General features: G+C 45.1%; 1 protein-coding gene across 1 annotated transcript in view; it reads left to right on the top strand.

Annotated features, from left to right (window-relative positions):
• Positions 1 to 24981, top strand: part of syde2 (synapse defective 1, Rho GTPase, homolog 2 (C. elegans)) — a 61472-nt gene that overhangs the window by 10364 nt on the left and 26127 nt on the right. The window contains exons 2-3 of the mRNA XM_037541238.1: positions 6670 to 7218; positions 19587 to 20674. Of these exons, the coding sequence (XP_037397135.1) occupies positions 6670 to 7218; positions 19587 to 20674 (1637 nt within the window). The remainder of the gene's footprint in view (positions 1 to 6669; positions 7219 to 19586; positions 20675 to 24981) is intronic.

Genomic DNA, 24981 nt, shown 5'->3' with positions numbered 1-24981 from the left:
TGGTGTGGGGGGGGGGGGGTCTGTCGCAGCCTAGACTCCACTTGGAAGCTGGGAAGTTTTCCGTTTCACTTTCAGTGGTTTAGCAGATTGAAACTGCTGCACCGTTTAAGGAGTTTATGGACTGAGAAGCTGCCGAATAAGAAGCCAGCGTTAGCTTCGCCTGTGTGGTGCCATCAGTTGATAAAGTAATCAAAGCTAGCCAGTTAATGTGCGGTTATTATTCAGAAACATTTTCGTTGTAGTCAAATGTCTTGGCTGTAATGAAGACTTGTTGCTGGTGGTTGTCCTCGCTGTAGTGATGTCTCTGGCATGTAAAGCTTGCTGGTGCCCCAACCCGTAACCAGGCCCTCCAGAATGAAATTCTGAAATGAAATACACCCTCACACACACACACACACACACACACACACACACACACACACACACACACACACACACAGAGTTCATGCTGGGTGGTTTGCTAAGGCTGTATGTGGCCCTACTGATGGCCTGTAGGATAGCCTTTCTCTGCTTCGCCCGACGAGATAGATGCAGTACTGGGGCACATTCATCTCTGTTAGACCTCACAGACCCGTCCAGTTCTTCTCCTGTGATCAGTCCCAGTTTTTAATAGTTAGAGCCCTAAGACTTGATTGATGGTGGTCATGGACTCTAAGAGGCTCATGTTCTTACTTGCTCCCATAACTTACTTTTGTGGAGAGGTGAGATTTTCCTACGACGGCCACAAAAACGGTTGAAAGTGGTCTTGTTATTTGTCGGAAGGACAGCGATGAGCTCGTTCTTGTACTGACTCCTTCCTTGAATAAGCCTTCAAATCAGGCTCTTAAATCGTTTTTGGATTTTGAATTTGTTTCAGCTGGACGGTTTGACACCAGATGGCCAGTTACAACTGACTTCGAGGTCCAGATTCTGACTCTGCTCCCAGTTATTTGGACATTAGAAAATCGGCCATTTGCTCTGATACAAAAAACCTAAATAAACCTGGCTGTAAAAATCTCGAACAGATATGTGGGTGAGGAGGAGTGCGAAGGAATGAGTAGAAAGAAATGTCTTAAATCAGCCCCGTCCTCTCCACCAAGAAAGAACTGTCACACGTTGACGGTGTGTCCACATTTTTGACATTTTTCTGCTTTTTTTTGCCCTCGAGATGATTTTTCAGGAACTCTGATGTTGTATGTGCGAAGCAGCCGAGTCAGATTTACAGCGGGCCCGAGGCACGGCCCGAGGCGCTGTAGATCTGTGTCTGGGTCTTAGCATGTGTGCGTGTGTCTGTGGTCTGGAATTCGCGGCGTGTGTGTGCATGCTCCCCGAGTTATGAAAGACCCTTTAAAAGAAGCACGACAGCAACCAACCTCGGCACAGCAGCCGCAGCCAAAGCTAGCGCGCATACTTTACAGAAGACGTGGAAGCACAGCTGCTGCACACTGGAGTTCACGGATACTCTGGTTTATTAGTTGCGGATCTGTTTGGGCCGCATGCCGTTCAGTTCTGCTGCGGGAGTGGAAGTGAACAGGGTTTTGTGGAGCGTTTGATGCGATGGGCTTTTCTCGTGTTGGCGCCCACATTAAGGGATGGTTCCTAGGAGAAATGGGAGGCTCAGAAGCCAAGGGTTGATGGGTTCGTGTGTTGTGGTGTGGCAGAGCTCACAGAAAGGAAATGCCGTGTTGTGGCTGATAGAGTGAGTCGGAATTGGGTGGAATGTCCCGTTGCAATTTTATTTATTGCGACTGCGATTTAAATTGCGTTCTCATCAGAGCTGATTTCTTTTGCCCAAGAAGGCCACCAGGGAAGCTTGACCCCTGGACGTAGTGAGCCAAACTGCCAGTAAGTCGTGGTTGTGAAGTCACAACACATGGAGGTTTGGTCGCCTGTGATTGGTCTAGCTTATGTACAGGCATTTCAGAGGCTCTTATAGATTCAAAACGTTGCCACTAATGCACAAAAAAACGGTTCTTCAAGGGTTCCTCAGTAAAGGCAATGGTTTTATAGAACCATCAACACTTATTTCAAACATCCCATTTCAGGCATGATGGAAAACATGTTGTGTGTGGTTCTATGTAACGCCTTTTTGGGAAGGGTTCTCCACAGCAAGATGTTCTTTTATCACAAGCTTGACATTGTAACAATAGCAGAACCCTTTTTGGTGCTATGTAGGACGATAAACACATTCTGTATCAATCTGAAGAAGTATTTCGTCATGCAGAGAACAATTTAACCATGCGATATGGTTTATGGTTCTGTGTAGAACCCCTGTCCTTAGTAAAGAACTGTGTTTTTAAGAGCCTTAAAGAATGATCTTTTTTAAGGCTGTAATTTAAAAAAAATTGCAGCTCTTTCCATTTGAATATTGTACTTGTCTTTAATTGCAATGTGGACATAAAATGGTCAGTCTTCCAGTTCTAGGAGTTCTAGGAGTTCTCTTATCATGACTGGGATTCAGAACCTTTTATGCGCCAGCTGGGTACGGCACTGCTCTTGCGACCAAAAGTACCACAGTACAAAGCACTAATACACACTGCAGGCATTTCAGAAGTGAAGCATAGACTACACTGGGAATTCCTCCAAATGTTCACATTTTCTGCACGTTTCTTTCATTAAGATATAAACTGTTTTATATGGAATGGTTCATTGTCGAGAAACTTACAGACTCAGCTTTACACAGGTAGGTGAAGTTAGCGTTAGGAGTCTTGCCCAAGGACTCCTGCTGGTATAGAGTAGGGTGCTTATCCGGAAGGGGATTGAACGCCCATACCAACAACTTTACAGTGGTGCTTATAGGAACCCGGGGGTCACAATGTCAGCATAACAAATATAGCCAAATTATTTACTATGCAAACCACCAGTGACCCTACACGATAATTGTAATGTAGTGGTAAATCTGAATAAAATACGTTTATTTATAAGACTATTTTTTGTCATGAACGTATTTTAGGAATGTGTTTTAGGTCAAAGCTTTGTGGAATGTCATTTAGGCACCAGGTGACCTTCGCTTATGTAGACATTCTGGTTGTCTATCTCCACCACTGTGCCCAGTTCAGGTTTACCTTCCATTTATTTTACATGACCATTTTCCAACTTCTCTTTATCCCGTAGGATCAAACAGGCTGTATTTCTTACTGTGTGAGACGGATAGAAGCGAATGATCTCTGTTCTGATTGGCCCTTCATTGTGTTCAGAGCTTAAATATGAACAGGCAGAGCTAAACTGCTACAGCCTGAATACAAACAGAGAATTGAAAGCAGGTTGTTTTTGCGGCGTAGTGTCCGTGTAGGAACTGGAGTGAAGTGAGTGAAACATTCATAGTGTTCACGTTATTTCAAATTCTTTGATTTAAAACGAGCCCTTAATGCGGCGCTTATACTCAAAATACTTTTCATTAAGGCAAAAATCTGTGCAAAATACTATATAGAGCTGCGGATAACGTTAATTTTATGCGCTGAGTGTTTGTGGTCAAGAAAACTCGGATTCTGACGGGAGTTTCCCACAAGTCCGTGAGGTAAACACTGTTCTTTTCAGCACTCAGCACTTGCACTAATCTCACTAAAGCTCGTATAATGAGTTCACATGCAGGGGAGCCATGTGGTGATGTTTGTGTTCCATGCTTTAGTACAGAATCAAGGCCAGTGGGCAGCAGAGCGAGAGAGTATTTCTGTTCAGAACCTTCAAATCCGTAAAAAGTGTGAAGGTGTTATTGTGATTGATTGGGAAATTCAGCTGGCAATTAAGTGCCGTATAACTAGCGGTGACTCACCACGATACCTTGGGGCGTGGGGCCACTCTTCAGTACCATGCACGAGAGTCGGTGGCTAACTTGTACACAGTACGGGCAGGAGCGGGACCACACATACGTGTAGAGCCATCCCACGAGCTATGTGTGGTGATTCATCTGATAATATCTAAAAGAATGTTCCAGATGAGCAGAAGACAGTAAACGTATAATGTCTAATAAAATACCAAAACTGAATAAACTCGTTCTAAACCAGCTGTGCAGGGCTGTGGGCAGGCGGGACGAAGCGTTATGGTTGCAGGTGGGAGCGGGACAAACGGTGCAGACTGAAAAAATCAGTCCTGCCGAACCAGCTCATTAGCTAATTAACTAACTGTTACCTGTCGATGTTTAATAGCTCTGTATTGTTAAGAGAAACAGGAAAAGTCACCAATGCCGCCATTTAAAGGTGTTAACAACAAACATTTCTTACCTAATCATGTGATTTTGAAAGCTACCAACTTTGGAAAACAACTGCGATCAGCTCAGGTAACCAGTCAGGCCATTATGTAATAGTTGTGACAGGCCTGATTGTGTACAGCCTTTTTTAGCATTCTGGCCATGTTTTTGTCATTTTTGATCAGGACAGAAGTTGGAGGCTCCTTGTGATTTTGGAGCAATGAATGGTCGTAAACGCTGGAGTTATTCGTATAACTGCTTATTCACCCTTTAGCCCTGAAAGATGGCAGGCAGACTGCTGGTCACACAGCATCACAGACAGTCTTGCCTAGCTAGTAGATAAAGAAAAGGGTGGAATGGGAAAATTCAAACAAGACGTTGGCGAGTGAGAAACTGATTTCAGCCTCAGCAAGTCGAACGTTGAGAGACGTTTTTCAAGAAGTTTCCTGCTGGAGATGCGAGAAAAGCGAGCTGAGTTAAAGCTTAAAGCAGAGCAAAGTGAGTCTGTTTTCATTTCTATTTATATACTAGTACATAGCTGGTACATCAGCACGTACTGAGACATATTTACAGCCGAGATGGTGAAACGTTTCAGTAAAATGGACAAAATGCTGAGAATTGTTATCGCCTAAAGTGTTTGTTCAGCTTTGTTTGCTGTATTATTTTTCGTGGTTTTACAGTGATGCATATTTTCGTAACGTGTCCTGATGTGATGTTTTGTGCAGCCCTGCCGAGGCCCTGCGAGTCAGCCAAGCGCTAAAGCGTCTTAGTGGACAGAGGCTGGCATGCCTGGCCTTATGTAACTGTAAGATCTTGTGAGTTTTGTTTTTGTACCGCACTGTTTCAGTAATGATACGGGTGAAGCGCAGTGAGTTTCATTCCTGCGCTCTTGAGCCTCTGAGCCTCTGTAATGACATATCCAGCCCTGCTTCCCTCCGCGACCTCCTGGCCTTTTTTTTTTTTTTTATAAGTGAAAATATTTAGGCGAGTGTGTAATTTAGAGGCCGTGCACTCGGTCGCGTGAGACCGTGTTTCCTCCAGGAAAGGAGAACGTGTCATTAACGAGAGAGAGCGAACATATATCAAAACAATATTTACGCTAGTCTGCTAAGCGTGTCGCAGCAGGACGAGAATTCGGCGGCGCTTTGAGTGATGCCCACAAAGCCGCCTCTCGTAACGTTTCTCAGTTTTCAGAAATCTCTCCCGCATTCAGGAACAGTTTTCCTGCCTCTGACTGTTTGTTTGAGTGAATACAGCACGTTTCTCTGCGTCTGACAGCCAGGTCTTTACAGAGCTAAGTCAGAGGCTCTGAGGCGTAATCCCGTCCGTCATCCTCGCCTCTCGGGACGGGTTGGCTGTTTAGCCTGGCTTTGTTTACGCGAAGAATCGCCACTTTTTCATTCAGTGCTTCGCTGAGTGATATTTGTAAACACTTTGGTTTGGTGGTATTTAGGAAGGGTGTGTGTGTGGGGGGTGGGAGGTGTTGGGGTGTTGAGTGTGTATATGCTGGCTGACCACTTTTTGGTGATTTTATATATTTGTTTCTTTTTTCTTTCTTTTTTCTTAATTACTGGAGACACGAGAGATGTGATCAGTTTTCACCTGTACCGCTTTTAAAACGACTGCAGCTAAAAAATCAACCAGTCAACCTTTATTTAACCTCGGAAAACATTAAAGGCGACCCTCATTTACGATGTTGCTGAGTTGGTACAGAAAAAAGGGATTGATAATGTGTCAGAACATATCAGATAATAAGAGTAAATTTAGTGAAAAATGACTCAAAGCAAGTAAGTATAAAAAAGACACATGAATAATAAAAATCCGTTGGAAAATATAAATCAATCATTAGCTAAAATGTAAAGTTAATCAAATCAAAATTAAAGTGTAAGATCAAAAAGTACAATAAAAATGACTGATAATAGTCATTGGGGGAGTCGTGGGCTGGAGGTTAGGGAACGAGCCTCGTGACCGGAAGGTCGCCGGTTTGATCACCAGAGCCGACAGCACATGACTGAGGTGTCCTTGAGCAAGACGCCTAACCCCCAACTGCTCCCCAGGTGCTGCGGATTGGGCTGCCCACTGCTCTGGGCAAGTGTGCTCACTGTTTGTGGGACTAATAAGGGTCACTTAATAAAATAATCATCCTTAAGAATGTGAGTCATGAGAAATAAATAAATGAGCAATAAAGTAATGAAAATAAGACATTAACAGTAAAAAATCTGGTAAAACCGTGTGGAGCAGAGGGGAGTGATTAGAGCCTGATGGTTTAAAGTGGGCCAGCAAGCGGAGCTTCAGGGTTTCCTGTTGGATGGTAATTGATTAAGAGGTGAAAACATTGTTATTAGACTGATAAACCATTGGCTGCAGCTGCAGTGGGACATGCTCACGGTTTCATGGTACAGTCGTAATGTTTTGGTGGCTAATCTGGGTTGAACTGAAAGCTGTGTTGTTTTCTGTCTTTTATGTTTAATAAGTTTTATTTTTCTCTCTCTCTCTTTTATTAGCGCTAATGTTCAACAGCAGTACGTCAGGCCGCGAGTCCTGCCCTCGTCCATCTCCTCTCAACTCCATCACCGTCTCCAAGAAGCGCAACTGGCTTCACCAGAGCTCGGCCCGACCCTTACACCACCTGGACGATGTCCCAGCGCCCCGCGTGCTCGAGGATGACCATACAAACACACACCCAATCATCGTCCTGTCTCAGGACGCCCCACCCCTGCGCCTCGTCGACCCCGCCGAGGAGAACGACGCAGACGACGAAGGAGAAATCTGGTACAACCCCATCCCCGAGGACGAGGAGGCCGATCTTACTCACTGCGTCCCTGCCGCCCAGCCGCTGCTGCTGCAGCCCCCGTCGCCGGGCTGGCCCGGGGGAGCCCCCAGACGGCTCAGCGCAGGGGGCGAGGAGGGGCGAGTGGGGGAGGGAAGCGGTGGAGCTGTTGGAGAAGCAGGAAAAGTAAATCTCACACATTCCTGCGAACAGAACCATCTGCAGAGACAGATGTGCAGGCCAGATGTGCTGGAGAGCCTCCTAGTGCAGACAGCAGCTACAGGTACAACTGTGTTTCTACCTCCCTCTCTCCTTCTCTTGCTCTCTCTCTCTCTCTCTCTCTCTCTCTCTCTCTCTCTCTCTCTCTCTCTCTCTCTCTCTCTCACTGCATTTTCATAACAGTCACTCCAGCTGTTTGCAGCTCTGGAGGCGTGTTGCTACAGTGAAAGCAGGTTTAGCTGTCTAGAGTAAATGTAGACACACATTCCTTTACGTTTTCAGCAGTATAATCACCTTTGTGTTGGTGGTCTTTAGGGCTGCGTGCTGTAGAGATGAAATGCGATGTTGGAAAAAGCTGTTAGATATCACAGTGAAGATGTGAGAGGCAATAAATTATGATTAAAATAGTGTGTCTCTGACTGGGTCTGCAGCAAGAACAGACCCTCGTGTGTTTATTTACTTATTTCCCCAGTGTAAACAGAAAACTACACCAATAGTAAAAAGTACAAAATTACTCATTATATGTTGATTTATCTATCATGCAAAGAAAAAATCATTAAAAATCCTGATGCTACTACCACTTACTTCAGAACAATACGGCTGTTAGGAAAACACAAAGCCTTGGAGCAGGTTTGAAAAGCTTTTTCTGAACAAGCTGATGTTTAATAGATGTTTTATGTTCTATATATGCCTAAAAAATGAATAAATGTGTTTAATTCATTAAATCATTGTGACACATGGGCTACATCATCATGTGTGGGGAGTGTTATGAGTTGCTTTTTAGGATGCAGTAGTTTTTGAACTGTGCGTGTTTTGTTAATGGCTGTTCAGCTGAATGGTTAAGTCACTCCGTTTAAACACAGGGTGCTGCACTTGAGAGGTAGTTAAATCCTTTCTGTCATTAATGAATGTCATTCTGCCTTTAATGATGTGTTTATTGTGGAAACTCGTATCACGATTAGAATAAAATATGATTTCAATATGAGTCCAGTCAGAGTGAGATGAGCAGCAGTGAGCAGTGCTTGTTTTAATCACTTTAATATAATGTCAGAATCAGGAAAACGTCCTTCACATGTCCTTATTAAAGAAGGCCGAGAGGAAGACGGCGTGTTCTGAGACGCATGAGCTGGACGTCCTTCCCACCGCCGTCTTTTAAAGACCAGAGCATAAACGTCGTCTCCTCTGCAGACCAGTTTCTGCTCCGCCGTGTTGAACGTTATGAACTTTCACTGTGACGCGACGCACATGATTCAGAACAGACTTAAACTTTCCGATAGGGAATGTAATCAGACGCAGGCATCTAAATGGCTATTATTCTCCACTTTAACGGATTGTGTACAGGGTTACCCACCTTGTGTAATCGGATAGAAATTGCATTATGAATGAGCTCAATTGGACTAGCCCATTGAACTAATTGAGCTATTAGTCAGATTATTAGATTGATTCTTGACTCTGATTCTGAGTCTGATCCTCAGAGTCTGTCCCGCCTGCTGTCGGTCAGTTTGTCTTTCTGGATCTCTCCTCCTCCGTCAGTCTTTTTCTCTGCCTGCTTTGCTGTATTTTCTTGTCCTCATGCACCTCTTTATCTTTTTTCTCCTTTCTCCATTTCAGCTTAGTGTTATTAAAATCTCTCTCTCTCTCTCTCTCTCTCTCTCTCTCTCTCTCTCTCGTCCGTGTGTCAGTAAATAAACCCGACTTGCTGAAAGTCTCTCTGGCAGCAGACAGACCTGTCATCGTAATAACTACCTGCTCACCTATAGGCCATGGGCACCTGGCCATTTGGCTCCAGCTTGACATGTTTTTCTGTTACTTAACTGTTGTCACTCACTGAGTTATTGACAGTGCATACTTTGAATTGGAGGTGTGTATGAGTGTGTAGGTCTGTGTGTTTGCGTTACTGATGAGCTCAGTCTTTTGGCAGTACCAACAGATTTGGCTTTATTTAGTAAACAGTCCGCAGCTGTACGTCGTATCTGTTCAAGCAAGGAAATGTATAAGTAGTGCAGGTTATACTAACGTAATAGTGTATTAACACAGCGCTGCATAGGTTTGACTCACAGCTGTTACTCAGTAATGTGACGCTCAGCTCTACCGTGTAAACGGGATTGTAATCCGAGCTGCACTGATCAGGATTTTTTTTATGGATGATTCCATAAAAACTTTTGAGGATTTTTTTTTTTAATTAGCCTTTTATTTATTATTTTTTTCAAACAAACCTCACACTGTGTGGGTCAGATAAACACACGGAACTCACAAGAACATTCCCTGAACTTTGTATCAGATTTGTAATATGAATGCCGAACTGCCATATAAGGCTTTTCTGTTTAAATCAGATAAAAATCTCTGATGCTTTATTCTAAGCACGTAATGCAGTTTATTAAGGTCGTAATCTTGGTCCAGCGTCGGACGTTTGTGACGGTTAATTTACTGTGTGTTCAGCTTTATTTCCTATGACCTGTATTTGTTATAATGGATTGGAGTTAGTTGTTAAAATATTCCTAGCTTGTATGATTTAGGCTATCGATACATTATAAACTAATAAGATGTGACTTTTTGATTTATGCTCTGTAATTGAGATCTTACACAGCACAAGAGGTTATTGCACATTATTACAACTGCTCGTACAACTGGTGCTAATTTTAACATAGGAAACCTCCAATTATGCACAAATACAGGTCATAATGATTGAGGCTTAGCGCACAGTGAATATATTATTTAGTGCTGTGTTGAAAGTAAGAGGCAGCTGGCTGTTCAGCAGAATGAGTCATGCATAATTATGCTAATAAAACTAATAAACTGTATATAATAATAATAATAAACTGATTTGTGAGGTGTTATAACACTGCGCTTATTACCAGGTTATGAATCGTCTCGTTCTTATTTCTCAGTAACGTTAGTGTTTGTGACGACTCTGTAGCGTCTGCTATGGAGCTCCTCTGTAAGTTGGACAGCGTTCGCGACTGAGTGTTTCTTTAGATAATGCAGTGTCTGGTGCAGGTTCTCTCAGTTGGGGCTAATGGGTTGTTAGTGCTGCTCTTTCTGTTCTCTCTGTTCTGCTCGCAGCCTCTGATGTGGTGGCAGTAGCTTAGCTTCTCCGCTACCGGCTTAGCCAAGGCTGTAATTATGGCTGAGCAGGCCTGCGGTTCTCCTCAGGTGGAGGGGGCAGAACTCTTTGAGCTGCGTTTAACGCTGAGTGGCTCAGAAAAACTGGGCCGCTGAGACTCCACAGTGTGTGCTGCCACCTAACAGCATGTTCTGGGTGGAGGCGTATGGGTCTCCTGTGAGGAGGCATATGGGCAGCCTGTGACGCTGCGAGCGAAGCAAAAGAGATCATATTCAGTCAAATAGGCTGTGTAGAGGCGACTGAGATGATACTGAGCGTTTTTCTTTAAACTACAAGCTGGAAGTGGGTGTGATTTTTATATTAAGGTAAACAGATTGCAGACTAATCCAGCACCGATATCGACAGCAGGCATACGAAGTGTGATCTGACGGCCAAAACGCGTTCACAGGTTCAGAGAAGTGCCATATAAACATTGATTCCTAGCCTTAGCAGGGTGCTTCACACTACTGTGAAGCACCAGGCAAGAAAATGTTTCAGTCTGATTAGAGTAAATCAAATAAAATATTTCTAGTGTCTTTTTATTTCTTCTTCTAATGTCCACTTATAACATTTCTGTGGATTTTAAGGCGCAAAATTGGCCGTAGTGCATGTTTACATGGCTGTTTTTGTGTTTCCTCTTGATCCCTTGGAATTAAACAGGCTATTTTTGTTATCGTTAAGACTGACATATGTAAATGAGCTCTGTTCTGATTGGCCACCCTCATTCAAAAGCACTCAGAACTGAAACACTCCATATAACTTCAGTGCGAACGCCCTGTTTTTGCAGCCTGGTTTCCATGTACGGAGGTTTAATCGTCAGCTAGAATTGGATGGTAATAGGCCTAGGTGAGATTACACATAATCCAGCGCTGAGTAATCTGAGCCGACGTCATGTGATGCAGCACAGTAGGACATTGTGAGATACAGTGAAGTGGCACAGTAGGACACAGTGACTGACCACTGCCCTATAGAACAGGCGTCGGTGTGAGAAGGAGATGTGCTGCATCATTGCGTTGAGCGATGTAACTAGACACGGTTCATCAATCCGGCTCCTACTGCTGAATGATTTAAAGGGGAAAGTAGATCCTACGTCAGCCCACACGAAGACCAACGTTTATTGGCAGGTGCCGGTGACATCAGACTACATTCCCACAGATCCGATCAGCAGGCCGAGAGACGAGGAGGCTGTTGAATTATGAGCATAAATATTTCAGATCAAAGCAGTTTGATATTATGGAGTGAGAGTGGAGTTGATGTGGCTGTTGCTAATGGGGCACTTTCTGTAGACGGCAGTAAGAAGGTGCTGTGTGGTGTGTGTGTGTGTGTTAGTGTGTTGTCGGTCTGTGTGAACAGGAAAAGATGTTTGAGAGGCTTGCTGGAAAGCATGTGTGTGTTAGGTGTACGAACTGAAACCTGCTGCCACTTTTTTGTTCTGGACCAAAAGCAGACAAATGATTCAGAATGCTGTTGGTTTACTTCGCTAGGCACATTCAGATAAACGGCAAAACATTCACACAAGGAAGTACCGGAGTACAGAATTCCATAAACTGATTTAATTTATTGTCAACCTTTTTGTTCCAGTCAGGAATCGTCCTTTCAGTACGCCTCTAGTTGAGGGGTTGACAACGTGTCCGCTCCACAGCAGAATTAGATTGTCAGGTAAAGTAACTTGATCCTCCTCTATAATAAAGTAAAGCTCTGCTGGTCCCTCAACACCGATTAACAATAAACGGGTTTAAACACTGGAGTTACTGTAGAACTGCTAAGTCACCCTCTAACCCTGAATGTCAGACAATGCAGACAACAGTCTGGCCTAGCTAGTAGCAATCGAAACGGCAAAGAGAAAGATTTAAGACGAATGGACTTATTTGTGTTTATAATTACTCCAGCTGCTTTCCTGAGACGTGGAATCTGCAACGAGAAACTGTCGAATGCTAAAAAGTCGCTTCTCGGTTGCCTGCTTCTTGTTCAAATGCTCCCATTCGAACCTGAAGTGGTACGACACTTCGCTGCGTAGTTCGCGACGTTCTGGCGCCTCAGGCGGACTGTTCCATTTTAGGTGTAACTGGAAAATTCAGACAAGAAGCTGGGAATGAGAAGCGACTTCATCTTAGTAAAAAAGGGAACGTTTAGAGACGTTTTCCAAGAATCTGCTCTACTTCTGTAGAAACGTTTCCTGCCAGAGATGCGAGAAAAGCAGCTGTAGCTGAGTTAAAGCTTAAAGCAGAGGAAAGTGAGTCTGTGGTTTTGTTTATATTATATTTTTAGTCTATACTAGCACATCAGCACATGCTGAGACTTACTTACAGCCAAGATGCTAAAATGTTGCTTCAATAAAATGGAGAGGGCTGCCCTCTCCCACAGAGGCTCCCACAGAGGTTAGACTTTTTGTTGAACCCTGACAAAATGGCTCTTCATTTGGGTGTCCGACCCCTGCTCCAGTGTTAGTATGTAAATAGGTGTTCTTTTTCTTTGCAGTAGCTGGTGTGTGTGTGTGTGTGTGTGTGTGTGTGTGTGTGTGTGTGTGTGTGTGTGTGTTAGAGGGCAATGAAATGGTCTTTGGCAGCCCATAATTAGCAGTGTGATTGGTGACCATGATGACCCTCTCAGCACCTGTCAGTCTGACTCTATTAACAGCACTCAGGAGCAGGGTAATGCATGAACTGAACATGCTCACACACACACACACACACACACACACACACTCGGAGCAGTCAAGAGCACCACAAACACACACCGACGCACATGCAGTGCTGCAGTGTTTGAGGTTGAGCAGTGTTAGCAGCAACATGCGGTCATTGAAGTCTTTGATGTTTTGTTTGGAGGTGTTAGAGGAGCCAGAGGTGGATCAGGGTGTGTGGGTGTGTGTGTTTGTGTGTGTGTGTGTGTGGAATGCACCCTCTCACCCCCGGCTCTAATCTGGGATGTGTGTGTGTGTGTGTGTGTGTGTGTGTGTGTGTGTGTGTGTGTTAGCCCCAGGTGAGGGGGGTTGTGGAGGTGTTCTCATTCAGATCTGCTAATAGCCCCATTGACTCCCACTAGCTCTACAGTCCATTCAGCCCTCTGTGTAGGTGAATCAGGAAAGATTGGGGGAGGTAACAGCAGCATTCGGTCATTTAAAACGTCCTGTATCTACATTCTGGAGTCACACTGGGAACCCACTGCAGTAAAGAGCGTTTAACAGAACTGATGAAGTGGGTAAGCAGCCGATGAGCCGTTAGCCTGTCGAGCTCTGCTACCGCACAGACGTGGACTTGTGTGGCAGGAGTTAGTGGCGGGCGACTTGGCAGAAACAAAACGTGAGGATACTTAACGAAAATTTCCCGATGGCTAATATCTCACGATATTTAATTGTGACGTAAGAACAGGCAAGAGAGTCAGTGGTGCCACATCCATCCATTTAGGCAGGGCTAATTATGCTCCGTTAATCAGTGTTAAAGAAGAGCTGATGATATTGTGATCATTTATCGCAGCAGTGATAAATATCGTCATATTGCCATAGCTGGAGTATGAATGTGAGAATGGTGCGTTGTCCGTTGGGATTGACCAGAGCGTCACGCAGACGGAGTTCGGTCAGCGAGAACAAGTCATAACAATCTTCACTCTGGCTGAGTGTGTTGTGAAAAGGAGGATCTCTTCACGTCACTCCCTGATGTGGCTTGTGTACTAAAAGATGTAGTGGACGTGTGGGACTCGTGGGAAAAAGCAGCGCCCGACTGCCTTTGAGTGCGGAAGAACGTTTAACTGTACATACAAAACAGGAATGAAGAAGGCGTTTCTATAATTCTGGCCACAAATTCTTCTTTTTGGTCACGGTTGATGGCTTTGGTGTCCCGAGCGGCCCAGAATCTGATATTCGCAGAAATATAGAATATATAGAATAAAGAAATATAGCCGGATGTGTGAATTGAGTTACAAGGACAACGTTAAGGCAAATAACTACATAAAAATAGAGGAATTCACAAATAAAAGATGTAAACAAATGAAAACTTCCTAAAAACAGAGCAGACAAATTTGTCCAATTCCACAATTTCCAAAATCTAAAGTTTGTGTGATCCGCTTGCATCACTCCTGAGGAAAGTCAGGGCAGCTCTCTCTGAAGGCTGTGGAAGGATGGGAATTGAAATGATTCCGACCTTACGAATCGGCCCGTATGTAAAATCATCTCCAGGAACTACGGAAGAGTTTGGCGTGTTAAGCGCTAATCATTCGTGCACGTCTCCGGGGAAAAAGCCTGAGAGTAGAACCGTGTTAAAAACAGATGGTCTGATGTCTCGGTGTCGGCTCAGGAATCCAGGTGAAGGATGTATCCTGTTGAGTTTTACAGTGAACCTCTCTGACCTCGGAGGAGGGACAGGAAGTTTTAGATTATCTGTACAAACACGTTTAATTACAGGATCCAGGTGAGTAGCAGTTCTGTTACATTACATCGTTAAGGCCCAGTCCCATTTCTTATGTTTACCCCTAGCCCTCGTTTTCCACTGTCACTTTGCTCCTTGGAACCGAGTTACAAGGGTAGTGGTTGAAATCTTCCTCTATGAAATGGGACCCTTAAATAAAGAGGGGGGAGGGGGGGGTGCTCATACAGGTCAGCTCACAAAAGTGTGTGTGTCTGTGTTTATGTGCATCAGTTTGGGTTAATGGACCACCAGAATGCGTGTGATTAGGGGGCAACGATGACTGGACAGGCCTTCCAGTATCCAGCACAGACACATAAACAGAGCCTCTGCCAGGCTAGCACTGCTGCCCTGTTCCAAAACACAGCTGACCATCACAGCTCTCCCTTTCTCCTCATGCCCCCCCCACCCATGCTGGCTTGTTATGTGTCTCTCTCTCTCTCTCTCTCTCTCTCTCTCTCTCTCTCTCCATCTCTCTCTCTCTCTCTCTCTCTCTCTCTCTCTCTCTCTCTCTCTCTCTCTCTCTCTCCATCTCTCTCTCTCTCTCTCTCTCTCTCTCTCTCTCTCTCTCTCTCTCTCTCTCTCGCCCACTCCTTCTTGTGTGCGCTCTTAATTTTCTCTAACAGAATTGCTCCTTTGTTTGACGCGGGGCCGAGCAGCGGCGGATCAGACTCGCAGAGCAGAGCTGAGTTATGCACAAGCAAGATCAGACCCGGACGAACAGAGCCGCCGTTGTAGCGCAGCCCAGGAACACGCTGAGAGAGGAAGAACGAGCGAAAGTGAGAGAGAGAGAGGGAGACAGATAGAGGCTGATACCCAGCGGAAGCGAGATACAGAAGAAGGAGAGGGATTGAGAGAGGGGTAATGGGGGGAGAAATGAAAGCAGATCCGATCGGAGCCGCATGGAGGCTTTAATAGAAAGCAGCTAACGCTGAAGGCATTTGTCAACTGTTGCGTAATGTCCTCGGACACATGCCGCAGTGTCAGATCAGAGCGGTAGTTTCCGACCCCACGGCTCCAGCGGGAGTCTGATCTCACTAGGCTTTATTGGTGGTGCTGGGCCATGTTGAGAAAATTTAACATCACAGCATTTTCCTGATATATTGAATATATCAGGGCGTCGTGGTATCAGATGATGGTTAAAGGAGCATTTTGACCTAAAACTATCGTTTGATGATCATTGATTTGACAGAATTCACAACTTTGAATCAGTTCCCAGCCTGCATTGTGTATAATCATTGAACCTTTTGCAATAAGGCATTGCTGGATGCTGGAAGAAATACATGGAGAACGGTCACAGGGAGTCACATTAGCTATCTGGCTGTCTTCTGCGTTAGAAAGATAGTGGGACAAAAACAAACAAAGCCTTTTAAAACAGCCTCACTATCCTCACCAGGCAGTCCCACCTTCAAGATACGTCAACAGAAGAGGGTTTTCCTGCTCTTTAAACCAGAAACTCTCACTCTAAAGACCAATGTGGGACTAGGCATGTTTACAGTAGATGCAGTGATGGTTACATTTTTAGCGTCTTTGGCCCAGTCCCATTTCACCCCCCTCGCCTACCACTGAGCCCTTAGCCCTTTGTTTTGTGAATTCGCGTCTAGGGGTAGGGTGTCCTGATGTTTGTTGAGGTAGAGGGTAGGGTTAGGGCTACATGGCCCTTCAAACTCTGGTTTTCCAGAGACCACTGGACAGATAACCACTGTATTGTCTTAGTTTAAAGGCATTTTAACATATTATGATCCTATTCTTCATAACAAGCACGAAAAATCACTAATAGTTTACTCATGTCTCGGTAGCTATAGCTAAATTTCCCATTCCACCTTTAATAGCCCAGCAGTTCTGACACCTGGAGTGCCAGAATGTAACTGCAGCCCCATTTAAGGTGGAACAGGAAAATTCGATTGAGAAGCTGGTGATTATCTGACTTCAGCTTCATATCACTGAAAATTAGGGGAGGGCGATAATCAATAATTGCCCTTCTTTAAAAACATATGAGGTTGCTGACCTTTCCCTCCTCTGCTGTCACTGCAGACGGGCAGGGTCGCCTGCAGAGCAGAGCTAGCAGCTGTTAATGAAGTTATGTTGTTCGTTATTTGAGGGTCCCATTTCATAGAGGAAGTTTTCGAGCACTACCCCTGTAAGTCAGCGCCATGGGACAAGGTGACGCTCAAAAACAAGGGGTAGGGGTAACAATAAGAAATGGGACTGGGCCATTAAGTTTGCCCTAATACATTGAATGAACATGTACTTCCAGAATGGTGCTGCTTACAAACCGGACACCTGGTTTTATCCTGGGTTTTATTCTGTTTTACTCTTTTTAAATACCACTGCATGCCATGTCTGAAGTGCATAGAAATGAAGTTAGAAAATGAGTCAAACTGCTTGCCTACATGGTTAATGCAATTTAATGGAAGCCAACATGATCATCTGTCAGTACCGTGACACAAATACTGGCACTGCCGAAGTTTCCCAGCACTACTGTATAGCAGGTCCCAGTGTGATATCACTTACTGTTTCACTTTACAGGGAGTCCCGGAATAGGTCTGAGCTGTACAGATGTCCATCCGATGTTTTCCTGCTTGCTGCTTCATGGCTCAGCGTAAAACAAACAGCCTAGTTTTTCATCTCCTAGCAGGCGGTCAGTGGTTTAGCTGTTTGTGTGTGTAGGAGCTGGGAATGCTTTTCTGAAGTCTTTTCCTCTGCTCCGAAGAGTAAAATACAGTCTGTACAGTTTACTTCAAATGTCGTCAGTCGTGTTTAGTTTTGCTCTGGAGCTATAAAAGCAGACATAAATTAATATAACATTTCAGCTTCGAGCTTGGCTATTTAAAGTACTTTTGAGAACTTTTAACAGTTTACCATGAGCTGAGTGTGTGAGGCAGTGGTGGAGTATAAGCTTCCATTGCTTTTAGCTACATTGGCTCCAAAGGTAAAGAAGCAAACTTGAGACACCGAACATCGTCCTGGCTGATCGACTGTCTTTCGAGTAAGACTCCTGTAGGGGCAGTCGTGGGCTGGAGGTTAGGGAACCAGCCCTGTGACCGGAAGGTTGCTGGTTTGATCCCCTTGTCTTGAGCAAGACACCTAACCCCCAATTGCTCTCCGGGCGCCGTGGATAGGGCTGCTCACTGCCCCCTAGTGTGTGTGCTCACTAGTGTGCATGTGTGTGGGTGATTCACTGCACGGGTGGGTTAAACGCAGAGGTCTAATTCCACAGTGTGCAGGCAGTGACAGATGGTTGTAAGTTCTAATTCATTCATGCTTGTATCAGCTCCTTGCTCCTTGTTATCTGATTGGTGAAATGACAGCAGTGTGGTTTGGAATATGCAACCCTGTGCAGAATGTTGGGTCATCAGAACTAGAGTTCAGAACACGTGCTCTGTGTGTCCAAACGTTCCAAAACCCACTACCACCATCACAATGGCAGCGCTTGTTTTGTGGTGTTGGGTGTAGGAAAACGCCAGGCTCTTTGTGGGGTGTTGGTAAAGGGCTGCTGACAGCAGGATGCCTCCTTATTAGAGGAAAGACCCTGTAATCACCCAGTCAGAGCCAGTGCCACAGCTCTGCCTGGGCAGAGGAGCGTGTAGCTCCCCGGTCCATGCTGAGGTCAGCTGAGGGTCAACTGAACAGCTTTCCGCTGGCCGAGCAGCGTTTTGTGTTTTAGAGCTGAGAACTTCACTCACTGACTGTTTGTGTTGTTAGATTGGTACTGTGTGTTCGGATTGTCTTTTCAGTCCATCAAAGATCTCCTCGATCACACTATTCCAGAGTGCTCTTTCCCCATTCACACTATTCCAGAGTGCTCTTTCCCCATTCACACTATTCCAGAGTGCTCTTTCCCCATTCACACTATTCCAGAGTGCTCTTTCCCCATTCACACTATTCCAGAGTGTTCTTTCCCCATTCACACTATTCCAGAGTGTTCTTTCCCCATTCACACTATTCCAGAGTGCTCTTTCCCCATTCACACTATTCCAGAGTGCTCTTTCCCCATTCACACTATTCCAGAGTGCTCTTTCCCCATTCACACTATTCCAGAGTGCTCTTTCCCCATTCACACTATTCCAGAGTGTTCTTTCCCCATTCACACTATTCCAGAGTGTTCTTTCCCCATTCACACTATTCCAGAGTGCTCTTTCCCCATTCACACTATTCCAGAGTGCTCTTTCCCCATTCACACTATTCCAGAGTGCTCTTTCCCCATTCACACTATTCCAGAGTGCTCTTTCCCCATTCACACTATTCCAGAGTGTTCTTTCCCCATTCACACTATTCCAGAGTGTTCTTTCCCCATTCACACTATTCCAGAGTGTTCTTTTTCTTCCCTTATTCACACTATTCCAGAATGCTCTTTTTCTTCCCTTATTCACACTATTTTACAATGTTCTTTCCCTCTTCTCACTATTCTAGAATGTTTTCTCTCTATTTACGTTTTCTAGAATGTTCTTTCCCTGTTCACATTATTCTAGAATGTTCTCTAACCTTCACGATGTTCTAGAATTTTCTACTCAAAACAGTGTTTTAGAATGTTCTCCCTTATTGACATTGTTCTACACCTCTCAGTCAACCATGATATTCTATAATGTTCTGTTCAAAAAGAACCGTTGCCTCCTTGTTGTGAAATGTTCTCCCCCATTAATACAGGTTAATTTAGGTGGTCAGTTTTTATCGTGGACCAGTATAAGGTGAAGGGCCAAAGTTAGTAGCTGTGGGGATGTTGGGTCAGTCTGCCTTGGCTTCTGAACTTTAGGGGTCTGTATCTGGCCCCACACATCACTCTTGTAACTCGTGTATTGGTTTCATAGTAAAAAAACCACAATAATGCACATCCGGTAATGAATAGGCTAGAGTTGAAGGGTCTGATGCACAAGTGGTGTTTTTTCCTCTTGTGGTTTCACCTGCTGACACACTTTTTCTCTCTTTCTGTAGAATCCCCTGAACAAAGCACAGTAGGATTCTCTCCTCCCACCAGCCCGAATCCAGCCAAAAAGAGCTGCTCCATTAACTGGTCTTTTCCTGACCGGATTAAATCGCCACGCACAGTCAGAAAGCTCTCCATGAAGCTCAGCAGGAAGCTCAGCGTTAAAGGGAACCACATTAGTAGCGCCAGCAATGGCCAGTCGGAATCTAGAATTCACCCGGCAAGAGACAACGGAACGGCTGAGCGGAGCACAACCCCACCGGGGGGCATGGGTACAGCATCGGCAAGTGGGAACGTGATTTGCCGCTACCATCTGGACAGCAGCGTGTCCACTCAACAGCACAGCTACAGCAAGAAGAAGGGCAGCGGAGATGGGGTACCAAAATCAGCCAGCAAAGGGGGTTACCTAAGCGATGGCGACTCTCCAGAACTGGTGGCCAAGTCAAGCAAACACGGACTGTCCGAGGGTAAAACCACTAGAACTCGGGACAAAGACCCAGGCGTGCCTAAGACAGAAGTAGACTTGGGGTCATTTTCACATTACAGTTTCTCAGAGCAGCCCAAGTGTACCACGTACATTTCGGGCCATATGACCCTCCACTTCCACAAGGTGAAGGGCCTGAAGCCGCCGCAGGCCGACCCTCGCCACTTCTACTGCAACATCCAGGTGGACACGCTCAACAAGGCACGCACCGCCCTCATGACCTGCCATACGGATTTCCTGGACATGGACCACACCTTCAACATCCAAGTGGAGAACGCCCAGCTCCTCAAGCTGGCGCTCGTCAGCTGGGATTTGGCAACGCACCAGAACCGCAGCTGCTGCCACGGGACGGTGGTGCTGCCGGCCCTGTTTCGCACCCCTGGGCGCACCCACAAGTTAGCCGTGCGCCTGGTGCCCCGTGGGACGTTTTACGTGAAGATCGGGCTAACGGAGGACCAGAGCTCTCTGGAAGGATTTGAGAGCGACAAAGCGCAGGAGGCGAACATTTTCGGGGTGGATGCGACCCACGTGGTGGAGAAGGAGGCGGCGGGGCTTAAGATCCCGCTCATCATAGACAAGTGCATCTCTGAGATCGAGAGGAGAGGATGTCAGGTGAGTGGGTTTATATGCATGGGCTTGAATTGGTGGGTTTTGGGTTGTGCTCTATGGGTGTGTTTTCACCACCATTTAGATGTGTAGTTATTTCATTCAGCTGGTGGAGTGGATTGAATATTATAAACTAGATCTTTCATTGAACATTTCAAGTTTTTTTGAAGAACAGGACGTTCTTAAAGAGTAGGTAATGCTATAGTCATCTATTTATAGTAATTTCCTGCCTTTCACCACTGTAGAAATAGTACTGATGGATATTAATTCTGGATATTTGTTCAGTTGAAGACTGAAAGGCCTATTATATTTTACTTACATTATATATTGTACTTACAAAATATGGCGTTTTGCTTTCAGACATTTCAGTAGTGAACATTTATTTCTTCTACATTTATGGCATTTGGCTGACGCTCCAGAGCAACTTGCCCAAGGGCTCTTATTGGTATAGTGTAGGGTGTTTGGAGTGTAGGTGGGGATTGAACCCCAGTCTACAGAGTAGAAGGCAGAGGTGTTAACCACTACACTAACCAACCACTAAACAGTGCTTTACTGACTGAAATGACTGTCGGTTCTCATCACACCTTTTAAAGTCAATCCTCAGAGTCTTTGCGATTTATGTTTATATTTATCACCTTTTTCTTATTTCATTTTATTTTCCTATGTCAGTTCTATTTATAAAAGTATGCAGGTGAGGCTTGTATATATTGGACCTGTTTTTGTTATTTTAACCATGACGGATGGTGTTTTGTGTTCAGATTCTCCAGTTTAGCTAATATATTTAAATAGTGGTTGTTCATTATTGGACCAGCTATTCTTGTGATGCTGCAGCCAAAAAATGCCACTTATTGGCTCAATATTTTCACTAATACCATTCAAACTGGCTTATCAACATTGGCCAATACAGGTGGGCAGTAGGGCGATACTTTAGCAGTATCATGATAAACAGCGTGCTATTATGAACATATGGTTGATATCGTTCGAAAATTTTGGAATGTGGCAAAAAGTGTCAAATAACTGTGAAGTGCACGGTGGACCAAGAAAAGGGACTCGGTAGTAAAGCGAGCCAGTATTTTTGCCGTATCGACCAACTCAATCGGTCATTGGTCAGGTCATAGTTTTAAGGGGTTAAAAAAACGGGCAGCCACGCATTTGCTATACAGTTTGGGGTCTTAGTTTCAAATCCAGCCTCTAATTAAGGATCATCCTTGGGTTTGATCCTGTTGAGTTGATCGATTGTGTAGTAGCATGTTTCACCAGGCCAGGCAAACATGCCACCAGCCTGTGGCGTCGTTTCATTTGTCTTCATTAGAGTGCAGTACAAGTGTCACTGGTGGTCTCTCTCTCTCTCTCTCTCTCTCTCTCATATTCAGGGCTGTTCTGTAAACTGTGTGTCCAGGCCTCTGTCCAGGCCTTTAGCCATTCATCCCCCCACTCTTAGTCTTACACTCACACTGCAGAGCCTGGTGTCCTGGCTGGAACACCAGAGTTCCTCTTTCATGCCAGAGGCTCGCAGCTGCCAGTTGGGAGCTGATCCTGGATTGCTGTGGCTTTCCCACACGCAGGATTTAGCTACGGCGCAGTGGGGCAGAGCTCCGATCCTGGATCAGCACTCAGGCTCTCAGTGTGTCCAGCTGAATGGGGGAGTCTATAATCCTGTGGGTCCTTTAGCTCTTACTCCAAACCCTGTAGAAAGCTGCCAACGTTTCTGCCACGGCTTTAATAAACTCCTTCTTTTTCTTCAACTCCTTTCTCTCTTCTTTTTCCATCCCATCTATTCATCCATGGAGTGAAATGTTCTCTGCACAGCTTAACGTGGCTAAGCTGTAGCCAAACACCTTCAGCGGCTATGCATCATAATAATAATGATAATAATGATGATGATAATGTCTCTTCTGTGGATTCTTTTCAGAGTCAGCTAGTAGAGTAAAGTTTGTGTCAACAGTTAGTCAAACGCAGGCCTGTTTAGGGAGTGCAGGGCGCCCTGAGCTTCAGTGGGAGGGAAACAGAGCTGCGTCTCAGGCAGGCCAGCAGGAAACGTAGGACACGGCGCGGCTCCTGAAGGCATGTTTATTGAGATTGTTTACAGATTAAAGTGTGCATTCAGACACACATGACCTTAGGCTGCTAACATCCCAAAATACCAGCCCGTGTGTGTGTGTGTGCGTGTGTGTGTGTGTGTGTGTGTGTGTGCGTGCGTGTGTGTGTGCGCGTGCGTGTGTGTGTGTGTGTGTGTGTGTGTGTGCGCGCGTGCGTGTGTGCGTGCGTGTGTGTGTGCGTGCGCGTGCGTGTGTGTGTGTGTGTGTGTGTGTGTGTGTGTGTGCGCGTGCGTGCGTGCGTGTGTGCGCGTGCGTGTGTGTGTGTGTGTGTGTGCGCGCGTGCGTGCGTGCGTGCGTGTGTGTGTGTGCGCGCGTGCGTGTGTGCGCGCGTGCGTGCGTGCGTGCGTGCGCGTGCGTGTGTGTGTGTGTGTGTGTGTGTGTGTGGGGCTGTGCACATTAGACCTGCTGCGTGTTTAAATGCGTAACTGCTCCTCAGCACATTTTTCTCTCCCTGTCAGTAGTAAATTCTGCTGATGGTTTTCGAGATAATTACATTATTTTGCAGAAAAGGAGCAGGTGTGAGTTTCTGTCTGTGGTTCACATTTTGGCTTTATTCCATGTGGGAAACTCTAAACTCGTACTCAACGTAAGTGTTATTATTCAGTCAATCTTCAGTCCTTTTTAAGGAAATCATGTGGAAAATAACTGGTAAACTGCTGACCCGGGACTTTTTAATTATTATTATTGTTTCCACTAAGTGTTTACACACTTTTTCTTACGGTCGTTTGTTGACGTGCCCTAACCGTGGCTGAAAGATGAATTGTTCTTACACTGAAATTACAGTTTAAAAGAGTGCAGTTTGTATTACAGGCTGCAAGTTTCAGTAAGTTTTGGGCAAATTTGACCTGACAACATGGAGCTAGTGAACCACCTGTAGATTAGCCAGACCAGTTAGGAGCAGCCGAACTCCAGCATGGCACGCTATGTTAACCCTTCAAGCCTCAAGCAAGAAAAAGTGGCGATGTTGATCTTCTTCGCCAAAAAACAAGCCTTATTGTCAGTTTATAGAAAATAATTGGCAGAACAGACAGCTGTATGGACAATAAGCGAGCAGAAACCGACTGTATTCTCGACCAAATGAACCATTTCAATATTCTTGATCGTCTAGATGATGCATGTTCATATTTTCAGATAAAGCTGCGGCTTGAAGTTTGAGTTTTACATTATGATTACGCCACGTCTTCTGTGAGTTTATTGGCTGGTTGTAAAGCTGAAATCTGATCACTGTCTGACTCGTGTAGACCCCGAGTTTCCCCAAGTGCATGTAAACGTGTCGATCATGTGACTGACAGAATCTGATTTTCTGAGGTTATCGGATTATTAAGTGTAGTGTAAACATCATTTTTTCATAATCAGTGTTTGCCTGATCCAGTAATTGTTGTAGTTCTGTTTGTTGACAGTAGTATGTAAGTATGCAGTTGAAGTGTGTACTCGCGCTCAAACCCCTGGAAGCCTGAGTGAATAATTAGCACACGGTGTATGAATAACACACCGTCTTCAGGAAGAACTGTATGGCATTATATATGTCAGGTGATGGGTTCTTCTTGTGAGACGGCAGAATTGAGCTGTTAGGAGCCTCGGGCCGGTTCTCTGAGTGGACGTGGAGTGAAAGCTGAGTGTGATGTTTTCCGGAACAGCAGCCAGCACAGCAGGGGCCGCTGAGGAAAACCTCAGCCAGTGCAGGAAAGCTCTGCGGCAGCTTTAACGAGAGCGGCAGTCTATTGTTTCCTATGGATGACACTTAAGTTATTCACTCAAGCACACATGCACATACCAGCGGCCTCAATGGAGCTGTTGTTCCTCATTGTTGCAAGTCACTCTTTATTTACCCAAGCCGTGAACTAAACCCCAGAGTAATCTGGCATTTTTTTCCCACCCATTGTGTCTCCTTCCCTCTCTCCCTCTCTCTCTCTCTGTCTGGCTCTCTCTCTCTCTCTCTCTCTCTCTCTCTCTCTCTCTCTCTCTCTCTCTCTCTCTCTGAAGGGCAAGGAAGTGTGAAAAGTTACTATTGCTGTGGCTTTGCAGCCTGTTGCCCTCGACAGACCCCACTGACTTTGGCCCTGTGTTTGTCCAGCTTCTTTATATTTAACTTGGAAAGACCTGCGCTGTTTTTCTCCTTTAATACCAACATTAGCTTCACAGAAAGCAGAGCAAGTGGTTCATTTTCCTGCTGTTTTGCTTGAAGCAAGAAATATGTGGTGTGTTAGAACAAGT

This window comes from Pygocentrus nattereri, chromosome 9 (genome assembly GCF_015220715.1).
Source record: "Pygocentrus nattereri isolate fPygNat1 chromosome 9, fPygNat1.pri, whole genome shotgun sequence".
In the NCBI taxonomy this organism is placed as follows: domain Eukaryota; kingdom Metazoa; phylum Chordata; class Actinopteri; order Characiformes; family Serrasalmidae; genus Pygocentrus; species Pygocentrus nattereri.
Note: the sequence above shows the minus strand (reverse complement) of the source record. Positions and strands in the feature narration are given on the sequence as shown.